General features: G+C 67.9%; 6 protein-coding genes across 6 annotated transcripts; 4 read left to right on the top strand and 2 right to left on the bottom strand.

Moving 5' to 3' along the window:
• Positions 1-69: 69 nt before the first annotated feature.
• Q8F55_008565 (uncharacterized protein) lies at positions 70-1,029 on the top strand (the record flags this gene model as incomplete). Its single annotated transcript, XM_069356960.1, has 2 exons — positions 70-219; positions 430-1,029. The coding sequence occupies 2 exons, from the start codon at positions 70-72 to the stop codon at positions 1,027-1,029; spliced, it is 750 nt and encodes a 249-aa protein (XP_069204897.1).
• A 1,435-nt stretch (positions 1,030-2,464) lies between these two features.
• On the top strand, positions 2,465-4,280 carry Q8F55_008564 (uncharacterized protein; the record flags this gene model as incomplete). The annotated part of the gene is made up of 4 exons (XM_069356959.1): positions 2,465-3,327; positions 3,381-3,849; positions 3,883-4,035; positions 4,068-4,280. The coding sequence occupies 4 exons, from the start codon at positions 2,465-2,467 to the stop codon at positions 4,278-4,280; spliced, it is 1,698 nt and encodes a 565-aa protein (XP_069204896.1).
• Positions 4,281-4,307: 27 nt separating this feature from the next.
• Q8F55_008563 (uncharacterized protein) lies at positions 4,308-6,060 on the bottom strand (the record flags this gene model as incomplete). Its single annotated transcript, XM_069356958.1, has 4 exons — positions 4,308-5,022; positions 5,070-5,266; positions 5,301-5,479; positions 5,532-6,060. 4 exons carry the CDS (start codon positions 6,058-6,060, stop codon positions 4,308-4,310), a joined length of 1,620 nt encoding a protein of 539 aa, XP_069204895.1.
• A 1,149-nt stretch (positions 6,061-7,209) lies between these two features.
• Q8F55_008562 (uncharacterized protein) lies at positions 7,210-9,019 on the top strand (the record flags this gene model as incomplete). Its single annotated transcript, XM_069356957.1, has 6 exons — positions 7,210-7,381; positions 7,425-7,532; positions 7,583-7,800; positions 7,838-7,924; positions 7,972-8,333; positions 8,371-9,019. 6 exons carry the CDS (start codon positions 7,210-7,212, stop codon positions 9,017-9,019), a joined length of 1,596 nt encoding a protein of 531 aa, XP_069204894.1.
• Positions 9,020-10,072: 1,053 nt separating this feature from the next.
• Q8F55_008561 (uncharacterized protein) lies at positions 10,073-12,090 on the top strand (the record flags this gene model as incomplete). Its single annotated transcript, XM_069356956.1, has 2 exons — positions 10,073-11,214; positions 11,262-12,090. The coding sequence occupies 2 exons, from the start codon at positions 10,073-10,075 to the stop codon at positions 12,088-12,090; spliced, it is 1,971 nt and encodes a 656-aa protein (XP_069204893.1).
• A 292-nt stretch (positions 12,091-12,382) lies between these two features.
• Q8F55_008560 (uncharacterized protein) lies at positions 12,383-14,282 on the bottom strand (the record flags this gene model as incomplete). Its single annotated transcript, XM_069356955.1, has 3 exons — positions 12,383-12,751; positions 12,806-13,202; positions 13,279-14,282. 3 exons carry the CDS (start codon positions 14,280-14,282, stop codon positions 12,383-12,385), a joined length of 1,770 nt encoding a protein of 589 aa, XP_069204892.1.
• Between the last annotated feature and the right edge of the window lie 569 nt (positions 14,283-14,851).

The raw sequence follows: 14,851 nt of genomic DNA, 5'->3' as shown, positions 1-14,851 counted from the left end.
GAGATGTCAAAGCCGACCGGTACATAACCCAGTGGTAGCAGTCGGCTCTCGCCCGCCCCACCCACCGCCATGCTCCTCCTCCCCCTCCTCGCGCTCGCGGCCCTCGCTGCGCCCGCCGCGGCTGCCATCGGGCCCGTGTACGCCGGCTGTGTTGACGCCGCCGCGATTCCTGCCGGCGCGCGCGAGTTCGGCGGCGTCATCGGGCGCGCCATGTGCAATGTGAGTTCTGCGCCAGGCTGGGCTGACCGCAGAACGTGTGCCGCGACTACAAGTTCAGCTACTATCGCAAGGACGGCGCGGCGGCGCGCGACGAGTGCTGGTGCCACAACTCTGGCCCGGCGACCCTCCGGCCGGCTCTCAGTAGCTCGGGGTCGTGCTTGTCGAGCTACTTCCGCGTGGGTACCCGCCCCTCGACGCTGCTGATACCAGGCCGAGAAACTCCTCACGTCGTACATCTTCCAGGATTGCGCCAACACGGTCACGTACTTCGACCCGCCGATCACGTCCCCCGTCTCCGACGTGCTGCAGTGCTTCAACTTCTGCAACGACAACAGCAAGAAGCAGTTCTGGCTCTTTGCAATCTACTACCCCGGCGGGCGGCCGGGAGGGCCCAACACCGGCCCCTGGTGCCAGTGCAGCACGTCGACGCAGTACACGAGGGTAACGTGCTCCGGCACCACGGCGTACAATTACAACCTGGAGCGGGTGGCTAGCGCGTCCTGGGTCGTGCGGCGCGAGGACAAGCGCCGGCGCGGCAACGTGCTCGGCCTGTGCCCGGGCTCCAAGGAAGCGTGCGCCGTTGCGCCGGGGCAGGCGGGCTTCGAGTGCCTCGACACGCGGGCCGAGCTCGAGTCGTGTGGCGGGTGCCGGTTCGGCGCGGTCGGCGTCAACTCTACCGCCGTGGGAGAGGACTGTACCCTCACTCCTGGGGCCGTGCGCGGCGCTTCGACATGCCGCGGGGGCGAGTGCGTCGCGTTCGCGTGCTTGCCTGGCTGGACGCTCGTGGACGGGCGCTGCTGGGAGGCGTAGGGCGGAGGAGGCGTCGGCCAGACAAACATCGGGCCGGGGCGACTTTGGGTTCAGGTTGGGTTCAGGATTATAGTCATGCAGCTTTGCTAGCAGCGGACGTGCAAGTGCATGCTTGCCCGCAGCACGCTGCCAAGAGCTGGTGGGATCAGTTTGGTACGCTGGGCGGACTGGCTCGACGCCGACCGCCACCGCCGCCACGCCACAACGCCGGCGCCACGCTGCGAGCCCTGGCAGCAGCGATTCCACCTCGTTGACAATTGCGGCCCGGGGTTTGAACTCGCTGCCTATGCGCCGGGATCTCGGGTTCGTCTCGGCGCCGCGGATGATGTCCATCCGGAGGTGCTGCGGTAGATCGTTGATCCGTCGCCGAGCGAAGGCGATCACGGCGTCAGAGGGCCGCAGCTGCGCTGGGAGCGGAGGGGGGATGAGGTCGGAGGGAGGGGGGGTGCAGCTGGAGGCAGCTGGAGGAAGGGGGATGAGTGATGCGACTGAGGTAGTGGTCGTAGTATCTCCACGAGTGCACGAGAACTACAGCTCGCCGGGCCTGGCTGGCGCCATGTCCGTCAACGGCCGCGCAGTGAGCACGCGGTCTGCGCGTGCGGCCGACCATGCGCCGTTGTCGGAATTGAATCGACTACGACCAGCTCTAGGCGAGTAGCATGCATGCGATGTGGGAGATGAAGGCGAGGCGGAGGTACTCGGGGGAGGAGGGAGGCGGCGGCAGGCAGCCCACGCCGAGCCCCCGGCGTCCCGGGGCCGAGGTGGACGCCTGGCACCAAGACAATGCATATCCAACTCCGTCCACCTCGCGCCTTGTCTTGGCAGCCGGAATCTCGGACACCACGGTGCATGTATGCAGGTGGCCCATGCAGATGTCTCACACTGATCGTTGCTTGTGTCAGCCAGCGGGATGCCGACCCGTCCTAGCCGATGATAAGCTCGCTTGTCGCTTACTCCTGCCTGCAGCGGCGGTCCCGCGCGGATTCCGCCCACCTCGCACTCGCTCACGCCACGTCGTTGTGCATTGTCCACGTAGGTGGCTTTACAATCTGACTGATCATGCACATGTGAGGATGCGAGCATGCACCTTGGCACGCGGGGCAGCTCGCTCCTCCTCACGTCGTAGCTCCGCACCGTTCGGCTACCTCGGCAATCCGTGGCGCAATCGAGACGAGTAAGCACCGCTGGCTGCAAGTCGCTACGACTACGCGTTGGACATCTGCGTCGACGCCGAAGCGAGACTGCAGCGTCGTCGTGCATCCCGCATCCCGGTAGCGATGCATGTGACTCAGCGCGCAGCGCGCGACGATGCCAAGTTCTCCGTCGACGACGACCACTCGCCGGAGAGATCCGCCGGCGAGGCACCCAGCTCCACACTTTAACCCCCCCGGCTCCTCTTAACCGCGTTTATCGCCTCGATACCCCCCCTACAACCATGCCGCAGATAACGAGCCTGCCCAGCACCAGCGCAGCGCCGTACCCCGCCCAGGCCAAGCGCAAGCGGCACACGCGCACGACGACGGGGTGCCGGCAGTGCCGGGCCCAGCGGGTCAAGTGCATCGAGGGCGCGACGCTCGCGGGAGGGGAACGTGTCGCCTGCCGCCGCTGCTGGGAGGGCGAGGTCGGCTGCCAGTATCCCCTCAGAGGCGTCGCCACGCGCGGCAAGCTCGACCGCGAGGATATCTGGGTCGACGCGGTCGCCGCAGAGGTGTGGGAGGGCGAGCGGCCCGTCAAGGCGCGCGAGGTCGTGCTCCGGCGCTGGGCCGACGCCGCTGCTGCCCCGGACGAGGGCTCGGGCTCGGGCTCGAGGGCGATCAGCCCGCGCCGCTCGCCGATGTCGGCCTCACAGGCGTCCGACACGGTCGCGAGCTGGCTGACCAGCGCGCCGGCGTCGGCGCTCCTCGCGCACCTCCTCCAGCCGAGCACCGACGTGGGCTTCACGACGCTGTCCTCGCTCTCGACGAGTGCGTCGACGCGCGCCGCAGTGTCCTACTTCGAGACCAGGGGCCACAACGAGATTGTGGCCGTGAGCACGTCGCGCTCAAACTGGATCTTCACGCAGCTCTTCCCCCGCCTCTCGGCGCTGCTGCTCACCCCCGCGCTCGAGAAGAGCTGGCTCCGCGACTGGCTCCAGCTCTCGCTCCTCCAGCTGTGCTACGTCCACCGGGGGAACGTCGAGGCCGACCCCGAGCGCGGGGGCTTCTGGCGCGCCGAGGCCGCCGCGGCGCGGCGCAAAGCAGAGTTCGTGCTCCTCCGCGCGCGCGTGAGGCAGGAGGACATCACGTCGGAGGAGTATCTGTGAGTCCACCACCGTCCACCACCGCCCCTGCCCGCCCGCTGACGCTCGCCAGGACCGGCTTCTTTGTCCGCTGCATGGCCGACATGCTCGACTCGGCCCCGCTCGACCTGAGCCCCGAGCGCACGCTCGCGGCCGCCCCCTCGGTCCCCTCGCTCACCGGCGCGCCGACGCTCTACCCGATGCTGCGCGACCTGCTGCACACGTACGCGGTGGTGCAGTACGCCTGCACGCCGCTCCAGCAGACGTGCATGCAGCCCGTCCCCACGCTAGAGGGGTACACTACGACCGCGGACGAGTGGGTGGTCAAGTTCTACGGGTTCACGCGGCGCGTCATCGACCAGATGGCGCGCGCGAGCCGGCTCGTCGCGCGCCGCTGGGCGCTCATCCTGGCCGGGCAGGACGCCGCGTCGTGGGGCGTGCAGCTGCGCGCTGAGGCTGGCCTGCTCGAGGCCGAGATCGCGGACCCGGGCGAGGCGCACTTTGACGCTGGGGTCTCTGAGCGTATCCAGCGGGGCACTATTGTGAGTATGCGGGGTGAAGGGGCTGACGGCCAGGTCCTGCAGCTCGCGCTCCGCGTCATGCTCCTGTGCGAGGTGCTCGGCGCCGAGCTCTCGGACGAGCGGATAGCGCGTATCCGCGCGCACGCGATCGAGCTCGTCGCAGACTGCGACCCGTCCAACCTCTCCGGCTTCCTCTGGCCCATGACTGTGCGTTGTGTGCACTGCGCCGCTGACCCCAGGTACTGGGGATATACTGCGCCGACAAGGCCGACCGCGCGACCATTGCGCACCTCATGCACCTGTCCCTCGGGACGAGCTACGGCGCAAACTACCGCGGCTCGGACGAGGTGCTCGTGCTGTGCTGGGACGTGCTCGACAGCACGGGGTACGCGCACGGGATCGCGCCGTGGCGCGAGAGCATGGCCGCGCTGGGCCGCAACATCTGGCTGTAGTTACTCTAGCCCTATAATCAATGCATACTACTTCTGAATCACGCCGACAATCTTCTTGGTCGCCCACAGCGTCTCCTCCTCGTACCCGATGTACCCGACCGTCTGGAGGCAGAGCGGCGCGTCTGCCGCCACGGCGGCGTCGTACGTGTCGTAGACGTACGCCTCGGCGTCGTTGCGCGGCGCGTAGCCCTGCTCCTCGGCGTCCAGCGCGGGCTCGACGTGTGCGCCGGTGGGGAACACGACGGCGGGGTAGTTGACCAGGTTCCAGAAACTCGTGTAGTTCCAGTACTTTGCGGTCCCGTGCTGGGGCGCGGGCGAGGGCCCGACCGGCGTCAGGAGGATGTCGATGCCCGCCGCGGCCCAGTGCGCGGCGAACGCGGCTCGGAACGCGTCTCTGCGCGCGACGAGGGCCCACAGCTCCTCGGTCGAGCGCTGCCTCCCCCCGGCCTGGGAGATGATCCACTGCGTGAGCGGGACGACGCGCTCGCCCGTCCCCGCGATGTGGTCGTACACCGCCTTGCCGTTATCCGGCCAGTAGAGCGCGCTGATGATCTCCCAGTTTTCTGCGGACCGGAACGGCGCGTAGTCAACCACGTCGAACTCGCCGCTCGCGCGCAGCTTCTCGACCGCGGCATCGAGCGCGCGCCGGATTGGCGCAGTGGGCCGGACGACCCCGTCGTCACGGAGCACGCCGACCCGCAGGCGCTTGGGCTGCACCTCGCGCCACGGCTTGACGTCGAGCCTGAAGCCGTCAGCATCTCGGCGGGCGTTATCCCAAGCCCGACTCACGTCGGGTCCTTCCGCCACGGCTCGGACGCCGCCACGAGCCGCATGTACTTCTCCAAGTCGTCGACGCTCCGCGCCATCGGCCCGTGCGTGCCCAGGATGCCCTCGTACCCCGCTGGCCCGACGGGGATGTTGGCCCCGCCGTACGGCAGGCGCCGGACAGACGGCTTGAAGCTGTAGATGCCGCAGGCGGCCGCGGGCTGGGCGTCAGTCGGGCTCGCCGCCACCACTCACACTCCGCACGCTGCCGCCGATATCAGTGCCGATGCCAATCGGCGAGCCCTTCATCCCGATCAAGGCGCCCTCACCGCCGCTGCTCCCGCCGGCCGTGAGGTCCGTGTTCCAGGGCGACGCCGTCACGCCGAGGTAGCACTCGGTCTCGAGGTGCATCAGGCTCTGGGGGTTGGTTGTTTCTGCTCGTCAGCCGCGGCCCTGCCCGCACCACCTCAACCCACGCCCACTCACTGCAGTAGAACACGGCGCCGGCCTCGCGCAGGATCTGCACCATGTGCGCGTCCTCGGTGGCCACATTGCCGACCATGTCGAGGAAGCCAGAGGGCGAGTCGTGGCCCTTGACGTCGAGGTGGTCCTTGATAGACACCGGCACGCCGTGGAAAGGCCCGACCACGGAGCCAGTACGCTCCAACTCGGCGTCGAGGAAGGCGGCGCGCTCGAGCGCCTCAGCGGCAAACAGCTCGACGAGGCAGTTTGTCGTCTGCTGCGCGACGGCCGCGGCCTTGACGTACGCCGTGGCGACTTCCACAGCTGTGTACGTGCGCGCGGCGACCGCCTCGGCCAGGCGCGTCGCGTCGAGGTCGACGATGGCGAGCTCGGCGGCCGAGAGGAGCCCGCACGTCGCCAGCACGGTGGTGACGTTCTTCGGGAGGACGGTGCCCTTCGGCAGGCGGTAGGCCGCCGGAATGGTGCTGTCGCGCACTGCGATGGCTTCGGCGGCCAGCTCGGCGGCGGGGCGGGGGATCTTGGCTGGGGACATGGTGCGGTGGGGCGTGTGGGTTGGCGATCACAACTGCTGTCACTGGGATAAGTACTTGCTCCACCCCTCGCTCGGCGTCGCTCCATCCATCCGAGTCAGCTGCCTCGCCGCCCAACGGCCAACCACACGCCGAGGGATAGCCGAGCGCAGGCCCATCACGACCGGCCGGCATGCCGCGGCACGACGACTAACGGCTCACGCTCACACGACAGAGATAGACGATACCCCGCCCCCCCGCGGCCACTCGGCTGTCGTCAAACCGCGTATAGTCTACCAGCAGCGGGTGGGGCCAAGATATCGCTTGTGCTGCTGCGGCTCGTGTATCTCCTCTGGGGCACCGGCGGCGTGCCGTAAGGAACGGGCGGGTACCGGCTGTCGTTTATACGTTTCGGCGAGGCCCACCTGGAGTACTACCCCGGTCGCTGTGCTGACTGATTGACCGAAAGCCGCTCTCCTCGTCGTCCTCTTGCCTGGGTCCCGACCGAGGGAGGAAGAGCGACACGGCTCCAGGCGAGCAACACCGCTTGCTCCAGGCGAGCATGAAGACGGAGCCCAGGACGGCGTCGCGGCGTCTGCATCAGGGCCCCACTCCAGCTCCAGCACCCGCGGCTCTGCTCCACCTCTGATGTCCCCCTCCGGCCCGACTCGCCGACGCTCCTCTTCCAGAACCTCCTTGTCCCTGGTGGCTTTGCTGCCCGCCTGCCTCCTCACTCTACTCCTCCTGACCTGACCCTTGGCACGCATTGTTTTCTCTCTCTGGCGACGGCCTGCTCGCCCACTCACGCACTCACGATCACTCCAGCCACAGATCCCTCCCCCCTACCCCCCTGGGTCCTGATGCATCCCGGTCACCTGCCCCAGCGATATCTCGCTTGCCGGTTGTACGCTTGTACGGCTCTGGCTCTGGGCCCGCGCGCACGCCCGGCCGCGGGGCACCTATCTCATCGATACAGCCGAGCGGCGAGGTCGTAGCCGTGTTGCTGATACTGTATCTGGCACGGGTTGCCGGGCAGTTGGAGCTGCTTTGCTTGCTTTGCAGCTCGCTCTCCACTGCCTGTTGTTGACGACTCCACCGCCTCGCCCGAGTACAAGAAGGACGCAGCGAGCGCGCGACAACAAGTCCCCAGCCTGCCAAGCAACGCACGCACAATGTCATCCCCTCGCGACCTCCCGATTCCCGGGTCGCTCCTCCTCGTCGACGAGCACGCCGCCGGCGGCGACGGCGAGATCATCCTCCACCCCACGCCCTCGCGCGATGTCAACGACCCGCTCAACTGGAGCCCCATGAGGAAGCAGATCGCGTTCGCCATGCTTGTTGTTTGTGAGTTTGCCCCATGTCGCCTGCGCCCAGCTCACGCCCCCAGACACGGTCACGTCGGGCTTTGCCGCCTGCTCGCTCTACTCGGTCCTCACGCCCCTCAGCGAGGAGAAGGGCATCCCCCTCTCGACGCTCAACGCAGGCACAGGCTACAGTGAGTCGGGCGGCTCGCTCACGTCAGCCACTCGCTGACGCGCTCCCTAGTGTTCCTCCTCCTCGGATGGGGTGGTATCATCACCCAGCCCCTCGCCCTGACGTTTGGCAAGCGCCCCATGTACATGGCTTCGCAGATCGGCCACCTCGGCTGCGTCATCTGGATGGTGTACATCAACTCGGAGGCGCAGTGGCTCGCCAACAAGGTTCTGCAGGGGCTGTTCACGGCCCCGATCGAGATGCTCATCGAGGTGTCGATTGCTGACATGGTGAGTTGTGCGTGCCGCAATGCCAACTCACGCCCAGTTCTTTGCCCACGAGCGTGGCTTCTACATGGGGCTGTACGCCACCGCGCTGTACGGCGGCAACTTCCTCGCGCCGGTCTGGGCAGGGGTAAGTCGCCACGGCGAGGCTCTCCATACCCCCACTCACACGCCCAGTTTGCAAACGACGGCCTCGGCTGGAAGTGGGTCTTCTGGCTGTCGGCCATCCAGCTCGGCGTCGGCACCTTCATCCTCTTCCTCTTCCAGGAGGAGACAAACTACAACCGCGGCACGACCGAGCTCGGCGAGCAGCACGGCGGGCGCCGCTCCGACTCGGAGGCCGACGCCGGCGACGACGAGAAGGGCGACAAGGTCGAGCGCACCGTGTCGGTCGCGGCCGGCCGCCCCCCGCTCGAGGGCACGCCCTACACCTTCACCTACAAGCTGCGCCTCTACCGCGAGACGTACACGACCCTGTCGACGCTCGTCGCCCAGGCCTACCGCCCCATCCTGCTCTGGCGCTACCCCGTGGTCGTGTGGTAAGTCGCCCCCCGCTGGGCCGAGCTCACACCCCAGGTCGGGATTCCTCTACGGCTCCTCGCTCGTCTGGTACAACGTCTTCAACGCCACGGCGTCCATGGTCCTGACGGAAAACTACAACTTCCGCGCCAGCATGGTCGGCCTGTCGTACCTCGGCCCCACGATCGGCGCGTGCGTCGCCGCCGTGTGGTCGGGCTGGGCTGCCGACAAGTTTCTGCTGTGGGACGCGCGCCGCAAGGGCGGCATCCGCGAACCAGAGGACAGGCTGTGGCTGCTGGCTCTCAACGCCATCCTCCTCCCCGCAGGTCTCATCCTTTGGGGCGTCGGCGCCGCCAACCATATCCACTGGTTCGGGCTCGTGTTCGGCGGCGGCCTCGTGGCCTTCACCTCGGCGTCGGCTGGTGCCTTTGCGATCAACTATGTGCTCGACAGCTACAAGGACCTCGGCGGCGAGGTGATCCTGTCCATCATCCTGATCCGCAACTCGCTGTCCTTTGCCATCGGGTACGGCATCACGCCGTGGCTCAACATGGGCCTGCAGAACACGTTCATCACGGCGGCCATGGTCGGCATGCTCATCTACGGGTCCTTCTTCATCGTCATCAAGTTTGGCAAGGGATGGCGCAAGGCGAGCAGGGAGAGCTACTGGCGCATGGTCGAGTCGAGCGTCATGCCGAGTCACTAGGCGCGGTTGGGGGGAGGTGAGGGCGGGGAGCTGGGTTAGCAGTGTACAAGTCGGGCGCCTTGGCCTGTTGTAGAGGGATATAAGGGATGCATCTTGCAAGGATATCGGGGTGCAGTCGCCCGCGGGTTGTGTAGGGCGGCGGCGGGCCGGATGTGCGCCGCCCGCAAGAGCGCTTGTAGTAGTGTCTTTGTGCGACACGGGATGGATAAAGCGCCAGCGCCAGTGCCAGTCCAGCGCCATGGATAAAGCGTCGTGCCATTGCCATGGGGGTGGATGCAGCGAGGCGACGACGAGCAGCTCCACAGCAGCGCACGGCGGCGGGGGAGCAGAGCAGGTGGGCATCTCAGCCCGCCTCGACGCCACGGCGACTGCGCGATTCGTCGAGCTGGGGCTGGGGTGGTCCGGCTCGTCCCGAAGGCGCCGCGCTGGCTCGCGATACGAGGCATCATCCGAGATTGGGTTGGCACGTCGCTGATGTCAGCAGTGTCAGCAGTCAGTCAGTCAGGTCAGTCGCCGCACACGGCCCGCATGGGAACTGGGGCAGGCGGAATGGGGAATGCTAGCGCAGGGCGGAGTAATAATCTTGTCGGCGGCCCAGATCTCATCTCGCTACTATGCGCGCGGATAGCGGCGCGGTCTTGGAGCTGATAACGTGCGAGCTGGAGAGGAGAGGAGCGACGGAGCAGGCCAGCAGGCAGGCAGGCTCTCACGCCGTCGGCCCTCGGGCTCGGTCTGACGGGGCCCGTGGGCGTCTTGCCCGAGTGATCGGGGTATCGGGCCAGTCGGTGGCTTGAGGGCCCTGACGAGTCGAGTCGTGCGCGGGGGGATTTGTGCAGCGCTGCGAGGGAGAGGGGGGAGAGGGGAGAGAGGAGAGAGGAGAGGGGAGAGACGATGCAGTGTGAGGGCAAGGCGCAATCAGAGATGAGCAATGTCGGAGCGAGAAGGCAGAGCGCAGCCACACACGCGCAATCTCGCCCGCCTTTGTCATGACCCCACCCCCACCCATCTCGCCTCGACTTTTCTCTCCACAACAACAACAACAACAGCGGCGACATGTACCACCCCCACCCGCACCCCCACGCACACCTCTACGCGCCCCCGCTGCCAGGCCAGCACCCGCACCCGCCGCCGCCCCAGCCCCCGCCGCACGTGCTGCAGGCGTACGCGGGGGTGCACGGGGGCTACTCGGCGCCCATGGCCGTGCCAGTGCCAGTGCCCGTGCCCGTGCCCGTGCCCGTGCCCGTCCTCTTCTCGCCCCCGGCGGTCGAGGAGCCGCTCCAACCTCCCGCCGAGCAGCCCACCTCCGAAGCCCACCCCCCGCGCAAGCGCAAGCGGCACACGCGCACCACGACGGGCTGCCAGTCGTGCCGCGTCCAGCGGGTAAAGTGCCCCGAGGGGCCCGTTACGGCGCGCGGCAAGATCGCGTGCCGCCGCTGCTGGGAGGTCGACCGGCCCTGCCTCTACCCCGTCGAGGGGACGGTCAAGCGCGGCAAGATGAAGGAGGAGCGGTGGGAGCGCGCGATCGAGGCTGGGGCACAGTGGAACTTTGACGGCGAGGACGAGGACGGCGCGGGGGAGGAGAGCTCCGCCCCGCCGGCGTCGACGGTGACGGCGCGCAAGACCTCGCCTGACTCGGCCGCCGCTGCAGACGACGCCGTGCTCCCCGCCCCGCCGGCCATGATCTCGGCCTCCTCCTCGGCCCTCGTCACCGTCACGTCCAACCCTACGACGCAGACCACGCCGGGCGGCATCGCGACGTGGATCTCAAACGAGCTCATCAACCAGCTGCTCAACCCTGCCCCGGCGTCGGTGCTGTCCAGCTTCACGCTCGCCAGCCTGTCCAACTCGGAGACGGACCGCAGCATCGTGTCCTACTTCGAGTCGCAGGGGTGCAACGAGATCTGCTCGGCGACGACGTCGAGATCCAACTGGATCTTTGCGCAGCTCTTCCCCCGCCTGCTCACCATCCTCTTCTCCCCGCCGCCAGAGGACGCGCTCGCCGCCGCCGTACGCGCGTGGCTGTTCAACTGCCTCCTGCACCTCAGCTACGTGCACCGCGGCAACGTTGAGACGGACCAGGCAAAGAGCTGGTACTGGAAGAGCGAGGCGCAAAAGTACCGCCAGAAGGCGAGCTACGCGATTCTGAGAGCAAAGGTGCGGTTTCCAGAGAACGCGTGGAAGACGGAAGAGTATCTGTGAGTGCGGCTGAGATGGCACGCCGTGCACTCGCTGACGCCGGCAGGATGGGCTTTTTTGTTCGCTGCATGGCCGACATGCTCGACGGCGGCCAGCTCCACATCGACAGCAGCACGCTGTTCGACCCGCCAAAGGACATGCCCTCGCCGTTCTACCAGAGCCTATGGGACATGATCGCGACCTACTCGATCCACCAGTTCTCATGCTCGCCGCTCGGGTCGATACCGACGGCCGCGCCGTTGTTCGAGATCCTCCCCGACGGGCCAGAGTGGGTCGAGACGTTCTTCGGCTACTCACGGCGCATCATCCGGCTCGTCGGCAAAGTAAACGGCATGGTGGCGCAGCGTGCGGCCCTCATCCGCGCCGGCACCGAGCTGCAGCGCATGGGCATCCTGCTGCGCGCGCAGGCTGAGAAGCTCGTCACGGACCTGGGCGACATGTGGGCGTGGGACGAGGCGTCGCAAGAGATGGGCAAGAGCAACCGCATCCAGCGGGGGAGCGAGGTCATGCGCTCGGCGCTGCGTGTCATGCTGCTCACCGAGGTGCTGGACGTCGGCCTGGACGACACTCGCATCGCCGACGCCCGCGCGCGCATCATCGAGCTTGTGGCGGATGCCGAGCCCGTCGCGATGGGCGGGTTCCAGTGGCCGCTGACGGTCGTCGCGATCTACACGCGGGATGAGGCGCCGCGCGCCGAGCTGGTGCGATTGCTCCGGTTGGCCCTTGCCATGTCGTTTGGCAACAACTACCGCTCGTCCGAGGAGATCCTGGCGCTGTGCTGGGAGGTGCTGGACAACAGCGACGAGGGGTACGAGAATGGGATTGCGCCGTGGCGCGAGGCGATGAGCGCGATTGGGCGGAATTTGTGGTTCTAGGCGGGCGGCGGGCGGGGCGAGGCGGGTTCGGATGTTGTACGCGGCGGTTGTAGTAGTAGCACTGTTGTATGGGCTGGCGTGGTTGGCACTGCTGCACGCGACCGACGAGGTCGATGACGACTGGCGACTGGTGGCCAAGCTCGGGTTGCCCGAGCCGCAGCGCAGGCCGCACCGCGCGACGCGGTAAGCGGTCGGCGAGGCCCCCGACGACGTCCCCGACCCAGAGAAGCCCATACATCCCAAAAGCTACAACAAGAGCAGACAGAGTCCCTCCCCCCTTCTCCCACATTACTCAGAACCACAGATTTCGCCCCAGCGCAGCCATGGCCTCGCGCCACGGCGCCACGCCGTGCTCGTACGCGCCCCTTGCGTCCAGCACGTCCCAACACACGTCGAGGACATCCAGCGCGCCGGTGTACTGCGGCCCAAAGCTGCTATCCAGCGCGAGGCGGATCAGCGCGCGGATGCGCACGCGCGCCGCCGCGTCGGCAGTGTACACCGCCAGCACGGTCATCTCCCACTGGAACCCTGCCATCAGGCTGGGGTCGCAGTCGGCCACGAGCTCGCACGCGCGTTGCCGGGCGGCACTCAGCCGCGGGTCGGAGAGGGGCGTGTCGAGGATCTCGGTGAGGAGCATTGTGCGGAGGGCGTAGCGCATGATCTGGGCGTGAGTATCTGGCTAGGAAGGGGGGCTTACGAGATTTCCCCTCTGCACCCGGTCGCTCGAGCCCGGCGACACGTTGCGCTCGTCCCAGTCCCACGCGTCGCCTAGCTCGTTTGCCAGCGCCTCAGCCTCGGCCTTGAGCAGGAGCGCGGGCGCGCTGGAGTCGGCGGCGGACTGGAGGAGGACGGAGCGGCGCGCGACCATGCCACTCACCCGGGCCATGAGGCGCACCGTCGCGCGCGAGCACCCGAACGTGCGCTCGGTCCACTCTGCCGGTGCGCTGTCGCCCACCTCGAGGACGGGGAGCGCGTCGGCCGCCGGGGAGGGCGCGCACGCCGCCTGGATGCTGGCGTACACGTTTATCAGGTCGCGCAGCGTGTCGTGGAACGGGCTGGACGCGGCGCTCTTGAGCGCGAGGATGGCCGTCGCGTCGACCGACACGCGGCCGCTGTCGAGGATCTCGGCGACGCAGCGCAGGAACACGCCGATGCTTGGGTCAGCCGGGGAGGGGGGAGAGCGCTTACAGGTACTCGTCGGACCTGAATTCCGCGCCTAGCACCTTGGCCTTGAAGAGCGCGCACGTCGCCTTGTCCCGGTGCGCGCGGCCCTCGGAGCGGAGGTACGCGCCCTGCACTGCGTCGCGCTCGACGTTGCCGCGGTGCACGTAGGCGAGGTGCAGGAGCGAGTGGTGGAGCCACGCGCGGAGGGGCGAGGCGGCCGCCGTGTCGCCCGGGGTCGTGGGCGTCCCTGCCGGAGACGGGGCCGGGCTCGCGAGCGTCTGGAAGAGGCGCGGGAAGAGCTGCGTGAAGATCCAGTTCTCGCGGTGGCTCGCGACGCACGTCACCTCGTTGCAGCCCTGCAGCTCAAAGTATGCGACGGTGGCGCGGTCGGCCTCGGTCGTGGAGAGCGACGCGAGCGTGTAGTTCGCAATCGATTTGGGGGGCAGCAGCGGGTGCACTGCGCGCGGGGGCGCGATGGACGCTGGCCGCACGTTCGTCCACTGCGGGTTGTTCCACTGCGGTAGGGGCTCGAGCGCCGCGAGCGGGGTCAGCGGGGACACGGCCCGATTGCTCCGCGGCCGCGCTGGCGGGAGGTGCACGGCCGGGTCGAAGAGCTCGGAGGACGGCGCGAAGAGTGCCATGGAAAGCGGCAGGGCCATGCTCGCTGCTGGCGGGACGACGGGCGGGCTCGCGCTCGCCTCGTCGTCGTCCTTGCCGACCCACTCGGCCACGTCCTGCGCCTGCTCCCACGTAATGTCTGGGATCGGCTCCTTCTCCCCGCCCGCGGCCGCGCCTGTTCGCCGCTTGCCGTTCGAGCTCGCGGGGTACCCGTTCGCCGGGAAGGGGTAGAAGCACGCCTGGTCCGTCTCCCAGCAGCGCCGGCACGCGACCTTGCGCCCCGAGGCGAGGATGGCCCCCTCGTTGCACTTTACGTGCTGGCGCCGGCACTCGCGGCAGCCCGTTTTCGTGCGGGTCCGTCTCTTGCGCTTGCGCGCTGGCGGCGCGGTCGTAGAGGCCACCGAGGACATGGTCGTCGCGAGGTGGGAAGTGTAATGCAGAGTTATGCATCGGCCAGACCAGAAGACGTACGAGGCGTGCCGCAGAGATTGTTGGTCGATACCAGTGCCAAGCCACGCACGCCGCCAACGACCCCGACCCCTCCGCCCCCCGACAGGCCGCCGCCGCCGACCCCCGGTCCGACCGGCAAGGCCAAACCCGACGGGCTTTGCCCCGATCGCCCTGGCTAAACCCACGGGAATCGGACCTGAACCTTCTCACGGTCGTGGCGGCAGCGCGGCGGCGGCGGGGCTGGGGCGGCCTGAGGCGAGTCTCGGCGCGGCGCGGAGTCGCGCTGGCATTGGCCGCGGCCATCCGCAGTTAGAGTGCGCACACAACATGCAAGCACGCAAGCACGGGCATTTGACGGCGTGTCCACAAACCGTCGAGTCCGCCGTTTCGGTACTTACTCGGTCGTCACCCCGTGTCAACCTTGTCGCTAACGCGTCGGAGAAGCACGCGCTGGCATGCACGAGGGCTGGGCGCGACCGCGAGCGTCGCACTACATAGCACGCGATGTTCCGAGTCGTTTAGGAGTTGT

Source organism: Vanrija albida (assembly GCF_041260175.1).
Source record: "Vanrija albida strain AlHP1 chromosome Unknown contig_7, whole genome shotgun sequence".
In the NCBI taxonomy this organism is placed as follows: domain Eukaryota; kingdom Fungi; phylum Basidiomycota; class Tremellomycetes; order Trichosporonales; family Trichosporonaceae; genus Vanrija; species Vanrija albida.
This window is presented reverse-complemented; position numbering and strand designations above follow the sequence as displayed.